Consider the following 26,559-nt stretch of genomic DNA (forward strand, 5'->3'; position numbering starts at 1 on the left):
CCCTCCCAGCATGCCCAGCATTCACACAGGAGCTCCTGGGTCTCAGACCCAGTCAGATGTAGCGCCGCTCGCCACTGGGGGTGGTCTGGCGAGCCCCTGCGTTGGATGAGCGGTGCTACATCTGTATATGTACCAGGTGCCATTCTTACAGTCCCTTGGGGTTTGACAGTTTATTATGTGTACATTAAGCATGTGTCTTATTTTTATGTATGCACAAATACAATATATTCATCTTAAAGATATATTTATTTAAGTAAGCAGATGTTTTACATTTCATGCATAACTGTTCATGCAGTATACATTTGAAGCATTACTTCTGAATTATACTCTCGCATCTGTACGCTGACAGCCCTGGTGCCTTTATGCTGCCTGAGCGAAGCCCACCCTGTTGTTTCTCATGTCATAGACTGAGTAGTACTGCCTCAGGAACACATCTCCCAAGATCCAGAGTGGCTGACCATTCTGAGATGGGAGGTAGGTTTCCTCCACACCAACAGTACAGTAACCATTATTCTGAAAGAAAGAAAAAGATATTTAATAAACTGTTGCCTACATTATAAGACGCATCTGTAATTTGACGTGATGGAATCTGTAGAAAAATGTCACTATAAAGCCACACACTTAGTTAAAGTGGATATATCATCCCCATATGAAAAAACAATGGTTTCTTTAATATTGTTCCTAAAGATTAAGGGATCTGTTTCTTAATATAGGAATTGTTGCTGCAATAAATGTCATTTATCATGGCTGATTATAGTGCTGATGAAAACTTACTGAACCAGAGCAACAGTAATAACTTTCCACCTCACCAGGCCTGCATCCATTGTTACACTTGTGTTTTCAGCTCAATTATTTAAAAATATACTGTATTACTTGTATACGGTACTGCATTTTATAATAATATTGTTTTAAGGTACATATATACTGAAAGTTTTTGCGTTTTGTGTGATGTACAAATCGCTGTCCTATAAATTGCTCTGTGCACACTGAGTGGTTTTTCACCTGGCCCAGTGATTTTCACTGGGGGTGAACCCCTTTCTACAGTAGGAGACTATAAAGTGGTTCACTTGGCCTGTAAAACAGGCCGACGGTAGCTGGTGATGTTGCAGGAACACGCATCAGCGATCACCACTCATCGCGACCCATGCACACTAGACAATTTTCAGCTCAAAATGCCAAAAGTGAGCTAATTTGAACTCAAAATCGGCTAGTGTGTATGAGCCTTTAGTCCAGCTGATGCTATACCGAGGTTGTGTGGTTGTCTGAAAATGGTATAGAAAGAACAATAGAAAAGTAGATTGGTGAAAGGGGTGAGTAGGGTGAAAACGTGGGCTTTTGTTTTGTGGACTGTTGTAGATTTTCCATACCCCCAACTCTTGATTCCAGGCAGGAAGGACAATCTTGCACTCCCAAGGCGCACACCTGAAATTTAGGGATGTGGCCTACAAATTGTATCACTCTCGCAAGGCCACGCCCCCATTTTGCCGCTGTGGGGGGCATGGCCAATGAGTCTGTAAGCTGTTGGCCAGCCCTCAGCCCCTCTGGCTGCAGGAATAGATGCTGTGTGTATGCGCACAGCATCTATTCACTGCTGTCAGCTGGTGAAAACGGGGAAACTGCCATCCCCGGGCGAGATAAGGGAACGTCCCAAAAAAAAGGGACGTTCCCGCAAAAGTCGGGACAGTTGTGAGGTATGGATTTTCTACAAACAAAGCTAAAATGTAAACATCCCTAATAAATTGATTTACAAAAATGATTATATGTATATTATTGTTATGCATAGCAGAAACTAATGAATTTTACTGCTTTTTTGGCAAATTCAAAAACATTTTTTTTCTGCTAGTATAAACTTGTATAACTTATTCCATACATACAACAGAAACATTTACATAATTCCATTTTGCTCTGCAAAATAGGGTCTAATTCAGAGATGTTTGTGAAACCTCCCAACACAGAGATATGGTACGCGGCTGGCCCTTAAAGGAGGCGGAGCTACCGGGTGGGTAGGCATGGCTTCAGCTGGAGGTGGCATGGCCTAGGACCATGATCCCCATTTTCATCATTTTGGGGGGCTTGCCAAGTGTTCCCCTAGCTCCTGTCTCCCTCCATGCACTCACACCCTCCTCCCTGCACTAAAGAGATGCATGGTATCTCTTCATCAATCACCGCAGAGCAGCAATGATCTCCAACTCCCCCAACTGCAATCACCCACGGTGCATTGCTTCCCATGGGAGGGACAGCAGGACAGTCAAATAACTGCTCTAATTGCAACAGTTGGGAGGTATGCATTCCTATCTGATGTTTTTAAATCTGTGCTTGTACAGATCCGGGGCTTTGATGTAGCTTGTAATGCTGTATCATGATTGACATCCTTCACTGGCCCCGGCACTGTGATTTCACCAGACATCCTGAATAACCTTAGGAACTCAGATATCTGATGGTCACGCGGTTGATATGATTATAGTAGCCAACAGTGGGCATCTTTTAATTACAGATACCTCCTGCGATTTTGCATATTTTCTAACAGCTATTTCATACAAAGACACAGCAGCTTTGCAATGAGCACCAACCTCTGAATCTCTGAATCATCCCCATAGTGCTGTATAACTTCTGTACAATTCCATTAATTTGACGCTACTAATTGATTAATACAGTATGGAATTCTGTGTTACATTCTTTATGTATTGTTATGACATAACTGCTTTTTGTGGTTACAATATCTTAGTCAGATAACTGATTATTTGTCAAATTTTAATGATAACATTTTTATTTTGTGGAAAGTCTCCAAATAAGGTATATATAATTCCCAAATGTATGTGTGAGTTCCTTGCCACAATATTTTGTAAATAACTTGTGTTCTAGACAATTTATACTGAATTCTTATAATGCAGGGTAAATATATAACTATACTTTATAATGTAGAACTTTTTAGAACTGTGTGAATTACAGTATATATTCTCTATGATCAATGTTTTATCAATTTTAGTATAGCGTAATATAGCACTGGTGATATCAAAAATACAAGTTTACCTGGATTATGTATCCAGAGGGTGGAATAGGGAACTGGACTCCATTAATCGTGAAGCTGATTGGTGGCAGGTTCTGTACATTGTTGCAGTTGACCAGGTACTAAGTAGAGAAGAGAAAGTGTCACTATTTACCGATAACTGTCAGGGGATTTTCAGGAAATTTACTTTAACTTCATATACGGATCCAAAATATTCAGGGCTTGTATTCCTTAGCACAAACCCAGCGATAGACATAATGATGCTTAGGCATTGACAGATCAGATTAATATTGTCGGAAAGGAAGCATTGAAAGGTTTTGAATATTATTTAAACTTACCTCTCCGTTCTGCCCCTGTTGGGCTCCAAGATATTGCAACAGACTGCCCATATACTGCTGGGGGACAGTCAAAGGAGAGGTTCCAGTATCCACAATAGCCTGGCAGCCTTGGCTGCACCATCCTGTTGCTTGTCCATTGACTGAGAACCTTTATGGCACAAAAAGTTAAATAAAGCTAGATACCTGATCCTCACACTATCCAAAGAGCTAAGTCATTTGTAAGACTAAAAGACTTTATATAATAAGTATATGTCTGCCTAAGATGCTGTGATGTCTTTAGAGTTATGGCTCCCATACACTATGCGACTTCACAGAGGGGATGCAATGCCCCTTGCTGGCAGTATCACATATTATATAGCATACGTGGCCCTTTTGCATACAGTGTATCATATGCAATCCTATCACTGCTGCTGAGAGGTTCTCCAAATTGGAGGTCAGACATGCAGCAGGTACAATTTCCGACTCCGAGAGGGTCAGATGTCAAACACATGGGATTTGCCCACTTTTCAACAGATTTCTCGTCTCGATCTGTCGGAATCGGGTGAAAAGTGGCCAAATTGCGCTAGTGTATGGACAGCTATAGGCTGAATACACACCTAGACAGCTTGTCCCCTGAGCCTTTGTTGCATAGACAGTGTTGCCAACATTGCATTTGAATTTGTCACCCCAGCTGTGATGTCAGTCCCTGTAACCAGTATACGAGACCCAATATGTCTGTGAATAATGTTGTTTACAGAAATATCGGATGTACAGACCTGCCAATACTGTATGTTAGGTTGAACAGATAATATATATAACCAGCCTTAGTGTAGGGCATTTGCACACGGGACAATATGAATGATGCATTGTTCAAAAATGTTTATATATGCAATATATGTATGCATTGTTTAAAAATATCAAGACATGTAATAAATGATATACAGTGTATGTGTGTGAGTGTGTATATATTATATACTGTTTAGGGTTAAGGTACATTTCTTTAAGCCGTTTACATCTTGCTAAGAGTATGAGAATAAGAAGTAACTTACGCATCAATTCCAACCTGCCAGTAAACTTCCTGAGTGACTGGAGCCCATTGAATTTGTCCAGAATACAAACTATTATCAACCCCACCGAAGATCACCTCTCCTGATTGACTAAACACAGACAGAAATGCAAGAAAATTAAAATGTAGCATTATTTGCAATTATTTCAAACGTAAGCATTATATTAATGGGCAATTCCATCAAAAAGTGGATATAGTTTACGGGTCTGATTCTAATTCCTTCGGTCCCTGGCATGTTCACAAGGGGGCAGGGGTGCCTTTAGCTACTTGCATAGTCGCCGTGGTGCTCGCACAGGGTGGGGGGGTGCGGGATGGAGGTCGGCAACCATTGAATAATTTTTGCCCTGTACGCTAACCTGCAAATGGATTTTATGCAAAACATCCATTTGCAAAGTGGCGGGGATGTTCAGAGTTCAATACGGGACAGGCATTTGCACGCCTGACGGGCTGCGTTAGAAGGCTCGCTAAGCATCGCATTTTCGCTGCTTAGCGAGCCAACTATAATCACCTCTACATCCGTTACACATACGTTCCATTAAATAATGGACAAGGTATTAAGAATGACTTTTCTGTAAATTATACTAAAACAATCTGCGTGGTTTATACTTATTGTTAAAAAGTATGGAATAAATATCTGTTGTAGTTTCAGAGAAATCAGACCATATTTATTTAAAAAATGATGCATGTCCTATGATGGTTACATTTAAATGTATTATTATTTATAGCAGAGAACAATGGTGAGGCTTGTTCACACTGCATATTTTTAATCACCAATGGTAGATACAATTGTGGTAAAATTTGTGTATTTTATATTTGAAGCATTCCAGATACTTTTCCCAAACATCGTACTGCTTAGTTACATCCGTTACTTTGGAATTGCTCTAACATGTAATCTACCGTATTTGCCGGTGTATAAGACGACTGGGCGTATAAGACGACCCCCCAACATTTCCACTCAAAATGTAGAGTTTGTTATATACTCGCCATATAAGACTACCCCCTCTTCCGCACACCTCCCTGTCACTAGCAGCTGTCTGGTCCCTTGAGTGGTGGGTTTTGCTGGGGCAGGACAAACCTATCAGGGCAGGTTTGTCCTGCCCCAGCATAACCCACCACATAAAGTTTTAATACCCCCTCATCTGCAGCTTCCCTGCAGAGATGCCGCTGTCCTCATTAAAGGGTACCTCGGTATTCATTAAAGGGTACCTCTCCTCGGCCCCCCCCCCCTTCTTATGCATAGGTACCGTACCTTAATAATAAAAGATAGAAGTACGGTATTTGTCTGCATCAGTGTTTTCTTCAGCCTAACGGCCTGTCTGATTGCGCATTTGATGTCGGCGGCAGGCTCGGGTGTTTTCGTCGGGGCTCGGGGGTACTCGTGTGCCTGAGCGCTCCCGAGTCCCCCCGAGCCCCGCCGAAAACACCCGAGCCTGCCGCCGACATCAAATGTGCAATCTGACAGGCCGTTAGGCTGAAGAAAACACTGATGCAGACAAATACCGTACTTCTATCTTTTATTATTAAGGTACGGTACGTATGCATAAGAAGGGGGGGGGGGCGAGGAGAGGTACCCTTTAGTGAATATATGCCGTACCCGGCGTATAAGACGACCCCCCACTAGAGGGAAAATTTTTATGGGCTAAAAAGTCGTCTTATACGCCGGAATATACGGTAATAGTTTTTTTCTGATATCAAATGAAAATGAAGTTAATTTACAGTAAAGTGTTTCGGAGCTAATATAGTCAATCTTTTGTGCAAAAAAAAACCCCTCACTATTGCTTCCTTCAAATCCAGTGCAAATCCAATAGGAATAATTTAAACACTTGCAAAATAACAGTGAGGTTGCTTGTCATTCATATATACTGTACTGTGTAGATGTATAGTTAATGCCAGTGTATTTAAGATTGTGGCATTTGTCACGCCATCCTCATAAGGCAGTGGTAGCAGATGTCATTATTGTGGTCTTTATTGAGTGTTATCACCATCCAGTACTTATTGACCTGGTGAGAAGATTATGTGGGGGAAAGGTACATTTTGATGCACAGGGGTGTTTCAGTGCACACTAAACTATGTGGGGAGAGGTAGTAACCAGGGTAGAGGAGAGCATGAAAAGTGCAGTTGGGCACTAAGTGAATGCCCATACCGACCTTGGCGATTGCCAGGTCTGAAGGAGTATGTGAGGAAAAGGTCCCAATAGGAGAGCGAAGGCAGCAGGGGAGGCTGTGTCAGAGAAAGGTTTTGGGGATTGCAAGAAGGTTAAGAGAGAGGTAAATAAAGAGGTTGTGGATAGCAGGCATTTTAACACAGATGGATCTGCCTTTCAAGATTGTACAGGGGAATGGAATGGACTGGAAGGGGGAGAGGAGGCTGAGAGGGGCTGGTTTGTGGGTGAGGAGTGGTAAACCGAAACTGGGGGGAAGGTAAGATCCAATGCAGAGGATTGTGAAGGTAAAGTGATGAGGAGCCATACAGGCAACTCAGAACGTTGGGTGTGGGAATAGGAGTGGAAGGAAAATAATGACAGGCATACAAATAGGTGGCGGGCAGAAAGCACAGCAAAGGATACCTGCAAAGAGAGACAGGTCACAGACAGTGTTTGTTTGAAAAATGTCAGGTAGGAGCTGATTGGCTGGCTGTTTTTCACTCTCCATTTGATCACTTTTTGAAGTGTAGTGTATCTGGCCCATAATGAGTCAGTGCAATAAGTGGACACTAGTAGGTAAATAATGTTGGCTTTTTAAAAATAAAATAAGTAGTAAATAAATAAGAATTGGCAAATTCAACAGGACTTTCATTGTATAATCAGCACAAATACTTTGGTTCAGTTTTCCATGCAGATGTCTATAAATAAAAAATTAGGTACTTGTTTCCTAGCACGGTTCCCAATTTTTTTATCTTATGGCATCTTATGCCATCGCATTGCATTGCATGCCATATAGCCGCATACGATGCATGCAATGCGATACAATTTTTATTGTATAAGCACCCAAATGAGTGCTTACAATGGTAAAAGCAGCCCCAATACGATTTTTTATTGTTAAATGTTAAATGCACCCCCACCCACCCCCACTATCAACGCAAAGCCGAAGCGTGGCGAGCGCTGCGAGTCTGCGAGGGGCGGCGGAACGCATCCTCCGACCTTTTCATAACCACACTATCCACATCGGCGTGGAGTTGATTTTAGATAGTGTGGCGAGCGCAGCGAGCCACACAGCCCGAAGCATGGCGTGCGCATGAAGCGAGCCCCGCGAGGGGACGCGTATTACTTTACATGTATTCCACATCCCCTCGCAGGGCTCACCACACTTCGGGCTCGCTGCGCTCGCCACAATAAATAAAGTCAACTCAATGCCGATGTGGATAGTGGGGGTATGAAAAGTTCTGAGGACGCGGACCACCGCCCCTCGCGGGCTCGCTGCACTCGCCACGATTCAGGTTGCCGTTGATTGTATGGACCCATCTGGGTGGTTGTACAATAAAAAATCGTATACCATCGCATTGTATGCCATTGTATGGCATACAATGGCATACAATTTTTTATTGTACAACATCGCATCGCATCGCATACCATACTTAGTCTTATGGTATACAGGGGGTTATTCTAGTTCACTCGCAAAGGCACAAACACTCTCTAATGGACAAAACCATGTGCACTGCAGGTGGGGCTGAGGTAACATGTACAGAGAGAGTTAGATTTGGGTGGGGGTCTGTACTTCAAACTGATATCTATATTGCAGTTTAAAAATAAATCAGCCAGTATTTACCCTGCACAGAAACATAAAAACACCCAAATCTAACTTTCTCTGCACATGTTACATCAGCCCCACCTGCAGTGCACATGGCTTTGTATATTAGAGAGTGATTGTGCCTTTGCGAGTGAACTAGAATAACCTCCACAATGCGATGGGCGCCGTGCTAGGAAACAAGTACCAAAAATTTAAAAATGACAGTACAAATACAAATAGTTGTAGTGGAAGAACAGGTGAAGTGGAAAGTTCTTGCAGTGTCCAGAAGAATAACGTAATGACTGCCATAGGAAAGGAGTGAATTAAACATCCAAGGCTGTGTGTACACTATGGAGCATGTGACTCGGAGCCAATAGGAAAACAGGGGAGGGCAGAGTTAGCTGGGATAATAGGAACAGGGAAGGAGGAGTCTTCCTCTTTTCCCTGTGGAATTTCTGGTGAGTGGAAGCTTTTGTTTTTCCCCTCCCTGACCCTGCTATAGAATATAGCCCTAGGTTTGGTAGCTAGCCTTTGATCTATAGACATTGGTATTTAGGTAGACTTTAGCTAACCTTTAGGGACAAGGGGTTATACACTAGCATTGTACACTAGCTTTACACTCAGGATTACAAGACATATGGGAGAATTTTGGTTGTTAGTCTGCGTGCCCAGATTGTTCAGTCCATATTATTAGCCCAACTGTTTAATTGTGTGCCCGCCTGCACCCCTGAACGATGGCATCCGCCCGCAGCGCAGGTCCCAACCACCCGCATTATTTGCTGGGGAGGCCGGGCCTGTCCGCTCACCCTCGCAGCCTACGCAATCGTCCCGCTGCTGGCAGACAGCGTCCCCCTCCACGCACCTTATCGGGCGGTACTGCGGCAATGGACACATCACCGGTGTCGCTGCCTCACCGCTCCATGTCCCCTCTTACCTCCGTTCCCTGGCCGGATCATGGGAGAAGCGGCGCAAATCTAGGCCGGTCTGAGCTTCAAAGCCTCAGAGCCATCGCTCTGTTCCCCACGGCGCCCCGCTGCCTCCACGCAATGCCGGTCCATTAGCAAGGCACTGGACAGTGCTGCGGCGACCGACACATCAGCTGTGTCGCCGCGGCACCGCGCATTGTCCCCTCATACCTATGTCCGCCTGCCGGGTCCCTCTATGGGAGAATCCAGGGCTGCCGTACACACCCGCCCGGGGATGGCGGAAGGAAGGGGGAGAGTACAGGCAATCACGCCGCTGGGGGGGGAATGGCGGGTTAGGCGCCTAAGGGAGCCAGGCCAGCAAAAGCACCACGGCTCCAACCGGCAAGGCCTCGCAGGGAGCTGGAAGCCACGGTTCAAGGGTCAACGGGGGGTTGGCACGGGAGAAGCTGCGGGGGGGGGGGGAAAGTAATGCCAGCAGCAACAACTAACGTAACAGGGGGAGTCGGATCAGCCACTAGAGGGCGCTGGCGGCACGCACTCACCTCAGACTCACAGGGAAGGGGTAAGGCAGAGGAATTTGAGGTGGGAATGCGGGGCTCAGAGGCAGGGGAACACTCCAGGTCTTTTCTAAGGTCTGGTATTGACTCTAGATCAATCCCACCAGCCCCCGCATTGGACCCCTCACTCCTCTCTGTTTTCTTTAAAAGGGGCCCTACATGGCAGGGGTTTTAACACTACTGATGGAGGGATCTTCAGGGGAAAATAGGAAGGAATAGGAAAGCAAGGGTAGAGATTGGAGAAGCAGCGCAAGAGAGCCCAGGCAGGGAAAAGGGGATAACTCGGACTGCCATGCTTTACATTTATCCGTTGGCCCATCCTGTCTGCCCGATTAACCTGACAGCATGTTTTTAGAGTGTGTGAGGAAACCCCGAGTAACTGCTGGAGGCACACATGACACTGTTATATTTTGCCTCAAAATATCTGCTTCGGGCCTCACCTACATTGGGATATAAGGCAATTTAAAAACAAAAATAATAATAATTCCCCTCAGATGTAGCAGTACACACCCAGGCTTCTAGGCCACGTGCACAAGCTCTCCTTATAGGGAACTAGACACGCCTTGGGGTGGGGCATGACACGCCGCCTCATAAGGCACCGTCCAAAAATTATTCGACCAACTAGCATCTCCCTGAAACTAGTAGTCAAAGTAGCCTCGTATGTCCCAACCGCTGGTCAGGACACGGAGGCCACATAGATGTCATATGGCAATTGATTGCGCCCCTGACAGGGACCCCCTAGGTTTTTGGCCACCACCAGGACGGACGGCATTAGGTTTATATACTGCTACAATTGTAAAAATGAAAAAGCATGCTGGTACAGTATGGTTTTTAAACGGTTGGACAAGGTATTGCAATTACGCAATAACCCAGCTAGTAGCAGTGATACTAACCACTGTACTGCCATACTGCACAGATGCTGCCATATTGCCCACTGGCAGCAATTTCCTCTATAATTGATACGTTTGAATATTGATTTAATTAATTATTTAGAGTTTCCCATATAGTGCAGCAGATTCTGTTGCGCTTCACAGTTGTAGACAGTGATAAAGCAAACTGGGTACAAGTTTACAAGGTATACATATTCTGCCATATTGTTCACTAACAGCAATCTCTTTCTATAATTAACACGTTTGCCCTTTGTGTTTTTGTACGTCTCAATAAGATCAGCCGCAATCCCTAGGTATACAGTAAAAGGCGTTTGGCTCAGGTATCACCGTTCTCCAGTGCATTTGTCTGGAAGTTGCAGCCTTATAAAGGCATAATAAATAGACTACATAATATGATTGTGGAAGTACAGGGCAACGCATAATGAGTTATTTAAAAGCAACAGCTTTTAACGGTGAGAGCAGCTATATTCTAGGACAGGAGTCAAACTTCCTTCTACAATTGTCACATTTGCGCATTGATCTATTGATTTGCTGTTTCCTATATATCGCAGCAAATTCTGTTGCGCTCTACAATCAGAGACAAGGGGAAATCAAACGGGGTAACGACAGATTGGGAAGTAGGAGGACCCTGCTGCAAGCTTACAATCTGTAGATATTCTGTCATATTGCCCACTAACCGCAATCTCTTGCTATAATAACACTTGGCCCCTTGGTGTTTTATGTCTCAACAAGATCAGCCGCAATCCCTAAGTATACAGTGGTTAGTAAAAGGTGTGTTGTCTCAGGGATCACTGTTATCCAGGCATTGGCTAGAAATTGGGGCCTTATAACGGCATAATAAATAGATGACATAATATGACAGTAGAGGCACGGGGCGCAGCACAAGGAGTATTGAAGAGCACTAGCCTTTAAGGGTCGATTAGCTACATTCTAGGACAGAAGAGCCGCCATCTGCTACTCAGATCTGCTATTAAATAACAGCAACGGAAAAATTATGCCGTGCTCGGCCGCAGAACACAGAAGTGAGGTGCATGGACAGAGCTAGGTTCCCGCTCAGATATTCCCTAGGGCTTGGCATCAAGCAGCACCATAGGTAAAGCCTACACCTCCAGCATTACAATATTAACCAATGGTCCCAATTATAATATTCCACACTCATACTGGTACATGCATGGGTGCTTACAGCAAAATGAGCTTTAATGGGCATATGCGTCCATAGGGAAGGAAATATAGAATTTAAAATCCAGGGCAGTGCGCTATAGGTAAAAGGTTCCCTAGAAAGCACTATGTTATATAGGAACAATATGAATCACCGCTAACACATAGATAGTAGCAATTGCAGGAATACATACATCGGGATGATGGCATCCTTTAACCTATTATTCGCTAGCCATAGCGTAAGGAGCTGGCGTATATGGCCATATGTCGCAATACCATATTAACATTTTGAACCCACCCCCCAAAGCCCTACTTCACCCTCTGCGGATCGCACTATATATTAGTATATAACATAGCTCCAGCATCAGGGAAGTGTGAGGGCAGTAGGACAGGGACCAGTCACATGTCTCCACAGATGACAAATGGCTCGAGAAAACGTGGAAGGAATGGGAAATCGAATCCAAATCGAACACTGAGGTTGATGAGGTGTGGACAGCCGAGTCAGAGCAAGCAGGTGACGGTCCTTCCAGTGGTGAGACAATGTTTTTTAGTGTTCTTCCCTTTCTGCGCATGCTGTGCCTCACACCAGCCACTCTTGATAGGAAAAGGGGCCGGAAGTAAGTAGCACGGCCAGGGCTCCCAAGGGCACAGCCAGCCAGGTATGCCAGTAGGCGGGCGAGCAAGCAAGGACACAGCAATAAGAGCAGGAGGGCGGCTTGGCCAGGGGTGGTTCAATACGGCTACACCGCAGATACGCGAGGCTTGAAAGAGAGCCGCAGGCACAACAGCCAATTACAGCTATACGTCATGGCCCTTTCTTTCTAAAGGAAACACGGCTTAATGTGGAAGCTCACAGATCAGGGGGCCCACGGCCATCGCTACAGGGCAACCTTCACAATGGTTACAGCAGCCTTCAGCGGCGCAGTATTGTAATCCCTCTTACTTAACTACAGTAAGGGGAGTAAGTGGGGCTAAAAAGGGACATGCCGACCTTAAGGGGTCTAATACATACTAGCGCAGCAGGGAAGCTGCGGGCCCTGACCTGTAAGTGGTCAGTTGGCCATGGGCACAGCATGGAAGCTGGGGGCCCACGACCTTGACGGGTCTGATGCATATTAGCGCAGCAGGGAAGCTGCGGGCCCTGACCGGTAAGTGGTCAGTTGGCCATGGGCACAGCATGGAAGCTGGGGGCCCACAACCTTGACTAGTCCGATGCATATTAGCGCAGCAGGGAAGCTGCGGGCCCTGACCTGTAGGTGGTCAGATGGCCATTGGGCACAGCAGGGAAGCTGCGGGCCCTGACCTAGAAGTGGGGTACCCATTCAGCTGGATGTTGCGCTGATGCCTTGAAGGGTGGCCTCTCCCTAAGGGAATTCTGCACACACTCACAGAGTAGGGGCGGCTACAACCGCGGCAAGGGCAGGCCGCACGGCGGAAGAGTTTGAGGCTTTAGGCCGATGGCGTTCCGCTTGTTACAATAAGTACATCTGCCCGCATCTACTGCCATGAGGGCAGTGCGCCAGCCTGATTGCGCTAGCGCTTGGGTGGATGTTTGTATGTCAAGTGTGCCCATCCTACTCGGGGATTAACTACGCTCTGTTGTTGGGCAGAGCGTCCGGAGTTTTCACGCTTTTTTACCTGAACTGACAGACTGAATTCTATAGTCAATAGTCCCTCAGCAGGTCCAGACGTTTTTGTCCTCCGGCCGAGTAATCCCCATTCCCCAGAACCCTTCCCCCTTTGTGTCAGAAATGGGCGTTCTATTGGTACTTTACCAAATTATATGCTACCAAAATTGGGCATCAGAAATTTTTATTTTCTTTGGCAGATCCTCCTAAAATACGCTAACATATCATAGCCTTACAAACCAGTGCACAATTCTTGTACCTAGCGCAGCAGGGACGCTGCGGGCCCTGACCGGTAAGTGGTCAGTTGGCCATGGGCACAGCATGGAAGCTGGGGGCCCACGACCTTGAGTGGTCTGATGCATATTAGCACAGCAGGGAAGCTGCGGGCCCTGACCTGTAAGTGGTCAGTTGGCCATTGGGCACAGCATGGAAGCTGTGGGCCCATGACCCTGAGTGGTCTAATGCATATTAGCGCAGCAGGGAAGCTGCGGGCCCTGACCTGTAAGTGGTCAGTTGCCCATTGGGCACAGCATGGAAGCTGTGGGCCCATGACCTTGAGTGGTCTGATGCATGTTAGCGCAGCAGGGAAGCTGCGGGCCCTGACCTAGAAGGGGTCAGTTGGCCAAGGGCACAGCACGGAAGCTGCGGGCCCTGACCTCGAGTGGTCTGATCCACACTAGCACAGCAGGGAAGCTGCAGGCCCTGACCTGGAGCGGTCCGGTGGCCTTTCCCGGTTAGAATCCCCTACGTAAGGAAAGGGAGGCTCAGAGTTGAGGAGGATCTATTTCTAGGAGCGTCCTTATGGTGCTCTAGTCTGGTGGCGGGGCGGGGGTGTCCTGGGACCAGGACCCCCGCTTTGGCGGGAAAGAACGGCAGATTAATTGATTTAGGCCTTCAGTAAGCGATGTTTATACATCACATCGGTTGTTCTCGGTGCGCTCACCTCCATTGACTATAGGCCTGTGCTAGATCTCCCGCTCGGGGGGCAGCGAGACCACCCAGGCGGGTGGCAGTCAATGGAGTAGGTGGAGCCATACCGCTTGTGTAGGGAATACGTCATTACATACGTCAGTCGTGGGGTGGAGCTTAGATCACTAGCCGTTCTTTCTGGGCCACCATTTAATTAAGGAATTCTAATACAAGCAATTAGCTTAAAGTGTTTTCAATAAATTCAGCTAACAATTTCTGCCAAACCCAAGTCTCCGAGTCGTTATTTCAGGTTTATATAAGTAAGTTTTGAAATACGAAAATGTATACATGCACAAGGTCACACATCAGCTGCTAGGATGTTTAGAATAACGTAATGACTGCCATAGGAAAGGAGTGAATTAAACATCCAAGGCTGTGTGTACACTATGGAGCATGTGACTCGGAGCCAATAGGAAAACAGGGGAGGGCAGAGTTAGCTGGGATAATAGGAACAGGGAAGGAGGAGTCTTCCTCTTTTCCCTGTGGAATTTCCCACCCTACCCGCCCTATTACGATTTAGTAAGGGGGGGATAAAGGGGGGCTGTAAACGCGTTGGCTGAAAGGCGGGAAAGAACGGCAGATTAATTGATTTAGGCCTTCAGTAAGCGATGTTTATACATCACATCGGTTGTTCTCGGTGCGCTCACCTCCATTGACTATAGGCCTGTGCTAGATCTCCCGCTCGGGGGGCAGCGAGACCACCCAGGCGGGTGGCAGTCAATGGAGTAGGTGGAGCCATACCGCTTGTGTAGGGAATACGTCATTACATACGTCAGTCGTGGGGTGGAGCTTAGATCACTAGCCGTTCTTTCTGGGCCACCATTTAATTAAGGAATTCTAATACAAGCAATTAGCTTAAAGTGTTTTCAATAAATTCAGCTAACAATTTCTGCCAAACCCAAGTCTCCGAGTCGTTATTTCAGGTTTATATAAGTAAGTTTTGAAATACGAAAATGTATACATGCACAAGGTCACACATCAGCTGCTAGGATGTTTACAGTAAATATAATGCAGAGTTGGAAGGTTATGCAGACAGTAGGTGCATCTTCATTAGTGGCAGTTTTGCTTCGGTTTAACACCAATATAGTGTCAATATTTATTTATAAAAACTAATGACACCTTAGTTACAACAAGACACTTCAGATGCTAGACACCAAGGGCGTAACTACCATAGGTGCAAGGGGTTCAGCTGCTATCGGGCCAAGAGCTAAAGGGCCCCATATCTTTACTGTCTAAGTAATATGTTTACATACATTTATCACCATCAGCTGCTAAATAGGGGGCCCTTACAACCTTTTGCTATGGGGCCTATGAATATCTAGTTACGCCCCTACTAGACACTGTTCCAGCTTAGAGGCCTAGCAATCTACCTTATACTGAATAAATAAGGCACCAAACATGTGTATATCCTGATGACAAGCCTTCACCCTATACACACACCCACCTTCAACAGCAAAAGGTGTATTCCGATTGAACAATCAGTATAAATTCTTGACAAAGTACAGATTAAAACATATAACAATTTTTTTTTTTATTATTGCATTTGAGGTGTTGTCACTGCTGTGCTATAAAAACATAGATCACTTACATCTGATGGAAGTAGTGACTGATCAATTTACTAAATCACAATTCAGTACAAAAGTTGAGATAGTTTGTAGCGGTGATCTGAATATGATTACCTAAATTATTCAATGCACTGCCTTCTGTCTCAATGCTCTTTGGTACGTCCAGTGTTTATTTACCTGCTCATGTAGACACTGAAGATTGGGTAGTTAAGCAGGTTCTGCTGTAACATTCCTTGCATAGCAGTGGTGGCACCCCCTGCAGACATGGCAGGATATGCCATTCCAAAGATGCCATCAAATTTTGAGTAGTAGAAACTGTTGCCACTCTCTGAGTAGGTCAGTCCAATCTCCTGGTTAGTGAGGGTTAGTCCTTGTACCTACATGGTAACAAGATTTGTACTTCAAGGGACAAGTATTTTTTGGAGATGCAAAAAAATAAATATATATATATATATATATATATATATATATATGTGTGTGTGTCTTTGATGTTATACAACATTCCATTAAAATAGGAAAATATATCACTAGTGACTTCATGGGTGGATTATTACAAGATAAACTGTTTATTAAAAAAAATTATGGTTCAGGTCCAGCACACTTAGTACACAATGGCCCTTGTCTTCTTATTGAATGATATATATAGTCTAGTGTCCATTTGTGTGTCTCCGAAACACTGCCATCTGTGGGAAGCGAGAGAAATACATCTCTTTTTCTCTCACACAGGCACAAACACAAAAGGCATTCACAAGGTAGCAGACTAGCTTTTGAAGCCTTTGCTTCGGGCGGGCTTACTAGTAATATATATATATATATATATATATTTATATATATATATATATATACATATACATATATATATATATATATATATGTGTGTGTGTGTGTATGTGTATATAATGTATGTACTAGTAAGCCTGCTCGAAGCAAAAGCTTTGAAAGCTAGTTGCCTCTGTGAGAGAGAGAAAGAGATATAGGGCAATATTTAATATTATGTGATTTTTAGTTAAGGTACGTACCTTACCGCATTTTTTTAAAAAAGTTAAATTTTTTGGGGAGGAATTCGACAATTTAATGAGCAAAAAATGCGATATGGTGTGATTTTTAGTCATGAAAATGCGAATTTTAATCATTTTAGAATTTGAGGACATGTGCGATTTTGGGGACATGGTAATGTGCATTTTTGAGTAAAAGAAAAAGAAATGGCGTGGGGCCCCCCCTTCTTAGCATAACCAGCTGGACCTGGTTCCAAAAATATGGGGGGACAAAAAGTGTAGGGGTCCCCTGTATTTCTGAAACCAGCCCCAGACTCTTGGTAGTTTTAAGATTGACAAACCTTGCCAGTTTCAAAATATGGGGGACCCCCAGTTTTTTTGTCCCCCCGTATATTTGGAACCAGGTCCAACTCGAGGCTGAGGCTGGTTAAGCTCAGGAGGGGGAAGCCCTCGCCTTTTTTTTTTTTCACTTTAACTTTTACACATTTTTTAAGACCGAACCATGCACAGATCTCAATGATCTGTGCATGGTTCTGTCAAGTTCTCCTTTCAGAACCTGGTCTATTTATTTTTTTTGGTAACATTTATTAGAATTCGCACCCTATTAAATTAGCGAGTTGTTTACTTTATAATGGGAAAACATCTGCGAATTGAAGCGTGAGAAAAAATCGACAGGTCAAAATGTGCGTTTTTGTTGGAAAAAGTGTGATTTTTAGCTCAATTCGAATCTTATTAAATGTGCGATTTTTGGAAAATGTATGAATTCAGACTTTTTTATGAAAAAATCACAAAAGTCTAAACATCACACTCTATTAAATCTCACCCGTAGTCTCACTCGCTGCCAACAGATCGCAGTGTTTCAGAGACATACGGACACTAGATATATATAAATAATATATAAAAGACTGCTTCTGTCAAAAGCACGATTAGGATAGGGGGTGCTCCATAGTGCAATAAACCTTTTTTATTATAAAATGCACATGTATAACAAGCATCAATAAGTATTGCTTTTACCAAAGGACAAATCAATGGTATCCGGACTGATCATAGACTGACTCATGATAGACAGTCATATGGTCGACCACTAATGGTCAACACACAATAGGTCGACAGGGTCGAATGGTTGACATGGTCAAAAGTTCAACATTGAAAAGGTTGACATGGAAAAGGTAGACATGCATTTTTTTACAAAATTTTCAGCCGACATATGCCGACAGGCAGCATTTCATGCCCTACCATCCACTAGGGTATGGAGGGAGAATCAAATAGTGTGCCGAGCGCAGCGAGGCACCAAGTCCGAAGCATGGCGAGTGCAGCGAGCCATGCGAGGGGATGTGGTACAATTACAGAGTCCATGTCGACCTATGTCAACATAGACACCCTAAAATCATTTAAAACTCGCGTCAACCTTTTTAATGTCGACATTTTGTCCGTCGACCTTTTCACAATGTCGACCTTTTTCATGTCCACCTTTTAACCATGTTGACCTTTTACCTGTCGACCTTTAGACCATGTCGACCTTTTGACCCTGTCAACCTTGAGACTGTCTACCATTAGTGACCATATGACTGTCTATGATGAGTCATTCTATTGATGCATACCATAACCCAAATCAATGTGGGCTGGTTACCACAAGGCTTAATCATAGAGGTGTTACCAGTCAAACCTCTCCATCCATAGGTGCCGATTCCCGTATCCCGCTGCTGGGCTGCCATATTAACTTGCTAATTTGTGGCTGCAGCACCCACATTGCCGGACCCCCCACCTGGGAAACAGTATGCCGGGAAGAGTGTATTCTGTCCCGGAGTACCTGCACTGTGGGGGCATTTATGTACCTGCACTTTGGGGGCATTTATGTACCTGCACTGTGGGGGCATTTATGTACCTGCACTGTGGGGGAATTTATGTATGTGGAACTCTGTTGCTGTAATTTGAATATATGAGACAACTGTGCTCCGTAATATAAATTGGTATTATTGGTATTATCACCCCATGAAGCCACTCTATATTATTGGCTTGAGCACCCACCAGCAAAAATATAAATCGGCACCTATGTCTCCATCCACTACCATGGATACTGCCGGGAGTCTTAACCCCATGCCACTGACCAGAGTAAGCCGCTGTGCGCTGGAAACTGGAAACCAGGTCGAATGTGCACACAGAGGAGAAGCACCATGTCGGGAGGATCATACATCATTAGGTCACATCCTAATGTGTTTTGTGGCCTAGTGACGCACGATCCTATATGTGTATATATATATATATATATATATATATATATATATATATATATATATATATATGCATGCCAAAAGAGTTTAATCTCAGTTTACTTACAGCCACTGTGTCATAGCCGAAGACACCACTGACACTGCCACTGCCATAGGACATGGTGAACTGTTGGTTATTGGTTGTATAGGTAGAGGACTGGCTGGGATTGAACATATTGTGGTTGCCTGCATACAGCAGAAAAAACTCTTTACTCATTGTACATAAAATATGTCAAGTAAAAAATGAGCATCATCTATTAAATTTACACTTTTCATCATGAAATTATAAATAAATATTATTAAATGATTAAAAAAAAATACAGTTGTTATGTTTATGCGGTTGGTCCATTTTTTTTTTATTAACCAGCACTATTAATGCTTTTGCTCATGAATGCATTTATCCTGTATCTAAAGAGTCTGTACATACAACATATTAAACAGAAGGGCTAGAAATACAAAGCAGGACATTGGAAAAGAAAAACAGCATACCCTAAATTTTTCATAATATAAATGACAATGTTGAAATACGGCATACATACACCTTATTGGCAGTGGGGATGCCAGCGTTTAGAATACAGACGCTGGCATTTCAATGGAGGGAATGCCAACAGGGGTCCGGTAAATATACTTGCCTTCTCCCTGGCTTCTCTAACCGTTCCTGACTGCAGCCTAACCTTCTACACCATGCAGCCTAACCCTACCCCCCTGCTAGTGCCTAACCCTGCTACCCTACTGCCTAAACCTACCCCACACACACACACACCGTAGAGTCTAACTCTAACTCCTCCTAAGTGCTTAACCCTCCTTCCTCGCAGCCTAAACCCCGGCAGCATAAATGTAAGTCTCCAAGAGGTCAAACATAACACCCCCTCCCCCCAAGAACAATGCTAATGCTGCACACATACTTATGTTTGGGATGCCAGCAGGAAGGATGACAACAGTTGGTCTCCCAGCGGTAATTAAGATGCCGGCGTCAGTATTGTGACTGCCGGCATTCCGTCCACTGGGACAGTAAACGTAATTCTGAAATACAGTATACAGATATATGTGCATATTGCATAATTTTGTGGCAGCATAAAACAAATTGGCCCATGTTTATTGTTTACTACATATGAGAGTCTAAAATACCAGACAATTCAACAGATGTTTCAGACTCCTTGAATCACTGACTGAGATTAGAAAAGTCATCAGCCCGATGGTCACAACATGGAGTCGCGACCCCATGCTGAGAAGATCGGGACCCACTTTGGGGTCAGGACCCACAGTTTGAGTACCGCTGCTCTAAACCATCAATGTTGATGCCCAATCCCTACTGTGTACAGATTCTGATTAGGCATATATCGTTTTACAAAATAGCAAATAGGTTTAGCAATCTTAATAACCCACCATGGGCCTAATTCTTGGTAAGCAGCGAAATTCACTGCTTACCAAGCGCTGAAACACCACCCCGCGGAACGCCAACCCACCCCCGCCACCGAATCCCCTAGCTTTGAGCGATCTTGCATTGGCCGCCATGTGTAGTGAGGTCAGAATACTGTAGATGCTTTAAACCCAAACTACAATAACCTCCTAAGACAACTTAATACTTACTGCATGCTGAACTTTGACAGGAGGTGGATGGGACCCAGAGGTTGGAAGATCCAGTGTCGAACAGGACCAGGAAGTTTTGGGGAGGAGTTCCTATGCTGATCTGTCCATAGTAGTATGTCTACAAAAGCAAACAAAACTTAATCTGTATCTTGATACAATTCTATGACATTTATTTTTTTGCATATAATGACATATAACTCACATCCATGTACATGGGTTCATAGGCTACAGCAAAATCAAATTTCTGGTTGAAGTGGTACTTAAGTGCAGGATCTCTTTTATGTGTCTTCATATACTCTGTGAGAATACCTTTCTCCCGCATGGTATCCCTGGCTGACTTGTACCTCTTCAGGGGAACTCTGAAATGGGAGGTTTACAGAGGAAAATAATTATATATTTATAAAAGTTAAAAAAAAAGAACTTAAAAAGTACAAAAATGATTTAATTTTGCAACAAGTTTTTTTCCCCCGCTGACAAAAAGGATCCAGTGGAACCAAAACATTGATACACAATATAAGGCTACAGTAAATCACTGTATTATGCGACTGTCATAACTCTGTGTATGAGATTTTTGCCAGTCAGAAAAGTTTTAACGATATATCTGGGACGAGGTACAGCCTCCGAGCCTAGCAGTTGACCTTCTGAGGAAGCCTTTGACAAGCACAAGACACATTAAGGACCAGGAAAAAAGGATGTATTAGCCACTATGGCACGCTGCTACCCAGACCGGTGAAGGCTGTATTATTAGAAAGCACCAGCAGATGGGGACACTTCCCGGAACACAAGGGACATGCTCAAATGGACACCGCTGTGTCATAAGTATAATGAGTGCAATTTAAAGATATATGTTTGAAAGATTGTCTTGAAGTATATTTTCCAACAATTTGAATGACAGTTAATGCAGTGGACTGTTTTGTGCTTGGATATAAGCACTAATGATGGCATACAATCTTATGGGGCCTACACACTTAACAATTTAGGGGCATTTTCTAAGCGATTTGACTAGGTTGCTTAGAAAATGCTCCTACATTGCTCCATGTGTAGGGGCCATAGCGATAGTATGCTGGATAAATCTAGGAATATCACCAGGTAGGGAACACTGGCCCTGACAGACATTGCTGTGTGCTGAGTGATCTTGCTGTGCATTCTAAGTGATCTAGCATCGCATAGAATGCTCAGAAAATCTCCCTGTGTGTAGGCCCCTTTACATTATAATGTAATAATTAATCTCCTATATATTTAGCCAAATCTGTCAATCACTGTGTGTATAACGCTGGGCGGAGTTACACAGTGAACTCCACACCCCTCCCAGCATATTACACAGAGCCTAGCAATACACAGATTTGGCCTGCCCTTTCAAGTACAGCACACCTGGACAATATACCCACTTATGCATCGGACCTGGAAGTGTACATGCTGCGGCCGGTGCTGGATGTGTTACTTACACCGGGGAGCGGGAGACACAGAGGATGAGCTGAGACGGTGAGTACACATGGAGTGGGGTTGCGCCTGCTGCGTGGCAATATAAGGCTGACAGTGGTGGAGGTGCAGGATCAGGGGTAACATGAAGGATGGTGGTTATCTGCGATTCAGACGGCCCCAGGAACACCTGGGGATGGGGGTTGTCCTCCTGTCAGTGTTGCCGGTGATAGGAGGGTAGGTAGCTGTTGGCTCATGAGGACAAGGGCGCCGATTTATGTTTTCTCCGGTGGGTGCTCAAGGCGGCGCGCTCCCACATACCCCCCCACTCCTCCCCTTAGAGTTCACCCGCTGCTCATCATCCGGGATCCTGGCAGCATCGCAGCGGGGTCCCAGCAGCGGATATGCCGTCAGCAGTGGGGGTCCCTGCGGAATATGGGAACTAGCAGCAGTATTAATACCGCTACTAGCTCCCATCCGCTGCAGGGTCCCCCGCTGCTGACAGCATATTCGCTGCTGGGACCCTGCTGCGGCTGTAGTACCGTTCTGCACTTGCATCCGCACATTAAAGTCTCTCTCGGTAAAGGATTTTGTGTTGCTAGCCGTGCAGCATAATCGCCAGATGCCGACAGAACGGGTAAGCGCCTGCCATGGCCGTGGGTGCTCCTCACTTTCCATGGTTGCTCGGGCCCCGGAGCACCCACGGTTTCAGTGCCTATGCATGTGGATAATATCAAGGCAAAAGGCTGACAGTTCACTTGGATAATGAAGGGATTTTGTGGGATCAGGGGGTGTGATAGTTGTTGTGGATAATTAGTGTGGGGGAGGCTGTAGCTGATGGGAAGGATTCGGATAGCACCCCTGGACACCCTCCTGCCCCCTAAGCAGTACTGCATGCACACCTCCCACACCTGCAGCACACTCGCACACACCTCTCCAACCACCCGTGCCCACCCAGCACCGGAGCAAAAGACTACTGCAGTATGCCCACACCCACCACATCCCCCACCCATGTCACCCCTGCACACACCCAATATACACCCGCACCTCCCCAATCCGCGGTAACACTGCATCCACCTATGGCACTCCTGCAACCGCACCTACTGCGCACGCAGTATACCCGCACATGGATTACCTGCACCCAACTCTCACACACAGCCGCAGTACCCCCGCAACTGCCCCTCACCCACCCACAACACCACCGCACCTGCACCAACAACCTGACCCCCCGCACCCGCCCCTCTCCCAGCCAAAGAACCCCCACAAGTGCAACTCCACCACATGCAGCACACCCGCACTCTCCCACACCCACAGCACCACCGGACACCCACGGCACCCTGACATCCACCAGTGGACACACCATACCTGCCCCTCCCGCACCCGCAGTATTTCCCCACCCACCCCTCCCACACAAACCATATTTCACGCAATAAAGGCGTTCACAGGCTAAGGGGGTGGAGCCCCTCACAAAGGTGTGAAGTGCATCCGTAGGGCACAATGAATCACTTAGTAAGTATATATTATTTTTGAATAACATTGACTTTAATGTGTAAAACACTGTAGACACCTTTATGGAGCATAAAGATAAGTATTTATGCATGTATGTATTTATTTATATGAAACCCAGGCTGATAAAAGATGCATACATACTGGGCGTTTTGAAATTTGCTCACTGCATACATAATTCCAGCAGATCAGTGGTGGCAGCCATACACATTGGGTGGCTTTTGAGCTGAAAGCTCAAAAGGTTAAAGTAATCGCTCAGTGTGGGCCTACCCAGCCTAAACACCAGGGAATCAAGCGGTCATTGATAAACACTTTTACTATATAATATTTAAGATCTTAATTAATAAGGAATAGATTCACAGTATACACTTCTCTGCTTAATTAGCAGAAAATCTGGGAGATAATGTTCTAGCTTGTGGTAATACCACAGGTAGCAGGATAACTTGGGATCTCTGTGTGGCACTTAATGGTTGACTGGAGTCAGAAACACTGATTTTTAGAATTTTCCTGAAGAATTGCATTAGCAGAGCTAATTGTTGGTGAGTATATCTTGCAGGGATATTTGCTATTTGGTAGTAGGGCCGGGGTAATTGGAGTTCAATATAAATGATTCTATAGTGAAGAGCTTCCCTCAGATTGCAATATGCCGAATGCCATAATGAAATTAAGATAGTTAAAACTGTCACAAAGAACTTGCATTATTCAGATGTGTTGTGAAATAAATCAGAAACATTTTCAAATATATTATCTACTTTATTTGTTGTTGGTGAAGTGTGTGTGTGTGTGTTGTGGTGCTTACTTCCCTTATGCTGCTTTCCCACTGCAGACCAGTTTAAAGTACTGGTAATCTTAAATGGTATTTAAAACGGTATTAGCATTCCCACTGCAGCAGATTACCGTTTTAAATACCATTTAAGTACCATTCCCATTGCAGTGAACCGTGTAAAACATGGGTCTTCAACCTATGGCCCTCCAGATGTTGTGAAACTACATGTTCCAACATGCATTGCCACATTTTTTCCTATAAGAGCATGCCAAAACTGTCAGGGCATGCTGGGAAATGTAGTTCCACAACATCTGGAGGGCCACCGGTTGAAGACCTGTGGTGTAAAATGTAGAGTGCCTAACCCCCTCCCCCCAGTGTAAAGAGTGCCTAATCCCTCCCCCCCCCCCAAGTGTAAAGAGTGATTAACCCCCCGTACCTGCCCTGTGCCCCCACCTCCCCTCCCCTTGTACTTACCTGCACGGGGATGCAGGGCAGTGGGGGTCCATGCAGGGTACAGGCAGTCCCAGTGCCTGATAAGAACTAGTAGTTCTCTCTTTGTGCATATGTAATGAGCCGCTCATTACAAATGCACATATGTAATGAGCGGCTCTTTATTATGCACGTGCACTCATTACACATGCACAAAGTGAGAACTACTAGGTCTAATCAGGCACTGGGACTGCCTGGAGGCTAAATAACGTTTAAGAGGCATTCCCACTGCCTCTTAAACGTTATTTTAACGTGTAGGACTCTGCTTTAAAAACGGGTTGAAATACCATTTAGCTTTAAACGGTATTTCAACTCTTGCACTTTCCCACTGTAGCCTTAAAACGGTAAATTGCTCTGAAAATCAGCAATTTACCGTTTTTTAGCTGCAGTGGGAAAGGGGCATTATATAAGTTAAACCTTTAATTTGTTTTGGCCGGGTAGGTAGTTTTATACTGGGTAGGTAGTTTATTTACACTTTAAATATTATTATGTTTTTCAATATAGATTTAAAAAAAATGCAATTTACAAAACAGGTTAATATTCTGTATATAATGATATCAACTGTCTAATGTTTTTAATCAGTGTCTAAGAGGTTCTGGATAAAAGAGGTTCTGTATAAAGCCTCAAACTAAATTATGGTATAAGGTATTAAGGTATAATTATTAAGCAATACATATTTTCTACAATTTCTATAAAATAAAGAACAATGTTCAGTTATATGTTACGCATGGAATTATAATTCCTCGGGAGCTTGGAGAACTATGGTAGCAATACTAAATGTAAAATCAAAGAAAAAAAGATTATTCTTTAAGTTAAAATCTGGTAAATAATATTGGCAAGGCATTTATCGTCCATTGTATAGAATGTACATAAGATGGCTGGCACTCACCTTACCAGCCCCTCTGCCAGCTGGAGGCAGATGAAAGTAAACACCACCCACTTCATGTTTTCGTCTCTCCTCGCTAAAGAAGATTACAATGGAGCATTTAAAATGCCTTTTTATATTACCATGACTGTCCTCAGCTGTCCTTGCCCTCCCCATTTGTACCAATCAAACCCCAGATCTGTCTGATTCCAATTTTCCATTTAGAGTTCCAATTGATAAGAAAGATTAAATTGATAATAATGGTGGAACAGTAGTTGGCAGCCAGTAATCACCCATGCTCTTTATTCACCTTCAGGTGTTCTTGGTACAGTTTCTCCATGCTGATGAGGACGGAGACATTACAGTTATTGGACTTTGCGTAACAGTGTAAGCAGTTGGCGTAGATTGAAATCTAGTGTCAATTTAAAAGGTTCTCTTTGTTTAATTGGATGTAATTAGTTTGTAACACAATCTCCTGAATGTGCTTTAAATTGATGGGTGCTTAAAAATAACAACAAATAATACTAATAATTAGTGGTGTCTGAAAACAACAATTTAATATTTAGTCAAGGGTTCCATAGTGCCTAATAAAGTACAAAAACAAATGATTAAAACAAGAAGACATTCACTTATGGGGTCCATACTGTACATCTGCTGTTTATCAATATCCATACCCTGATCCCACTGCACTTGGGGATCGGGGTTATTAAACATGCTTAAAAATCCCAATTCCCCAATACCAATGGGGATAGGGGAAACAACAAGACTTTTTTACATGGCAAATGTTCCCGATCCCCCGGTGGATCCCCGATGATTGCTGCCAAACACTCGTCGCATATTGCCCCACGAGT

The 26,559-nt window shown here is 44.4% G+C and overlaps 1 protein-coding gene across 1 annotated transcript; it reads right to left on the bottom strand.

Moving 5' to 3' along the window:
- Positions 1 to 360: 360 nt before the first annotated feature.
- On the bottom strand, positions 361 to 25,788 carry LOC146060083 (gastricsin-like). Its single transcript, XM_083172954.1, has 9 exons — positions 25,733 to 25,788; positions 20,866 to 21,022; positions 20,664 to 20,781; positions 19,141 to 19,259; positions 15,986 to 16,185; positions 4,374 to 4,481; positions 3,346 to 3,493; positions 3,031 to 3,129; positions 361 to 513 (listed from the first exon to the last, which is right to left on the bottom strand). The coding sequence occupies exons 1-9, from the start codon at positions 25,786 to 25,788 to the stop codon at positions 361 to 363; spliced, it is 1,158 nt and encodes a 385-aa protein (XP_083029080.1).
- Between the last annotated feature and the right edge of the window lie 771 nt (positions 25,789 to 26,559).

Source organism: Crinia signifera, chromosome 2 (assembly GCF_055691185.1).
Source record: "Crinia signifera chromosome 2, ASM5569118v1, whole genome shotgun sequence".
Taxonomy (NCBI): domain Eukaryota; kingdom Metazoa; phylum Chordata; class Amphibia; order Anura; family Myobatrachidae; genus Crinia; species Crinia signifera.

Bases quoted from the DNA above. Each gene is read 5' to 3' on its own strand.
- LOC146060083 (XM_083172954.1), bottom strand. From the start codon at position 25,788: ATGAAGTGGGTGGTGTTTACTTTCATCTGCCTCCAGCTGGCAGAGGGG. The intron at 21,023-25,732 runs GTGAGTGCCAGC...CTCCCATTTCAG, and splicing joins CTGGCAGAGGGGCTGGTAAG to AGTTCCCCTGAAGAGGTACA. The intron at 514-3,030 runs GTAAACTTGTAT...TCTTTCTTTCAG, and splicing joins CCTCTGGATACATAATCCAG to AATAATGGTTACTGTACTGT.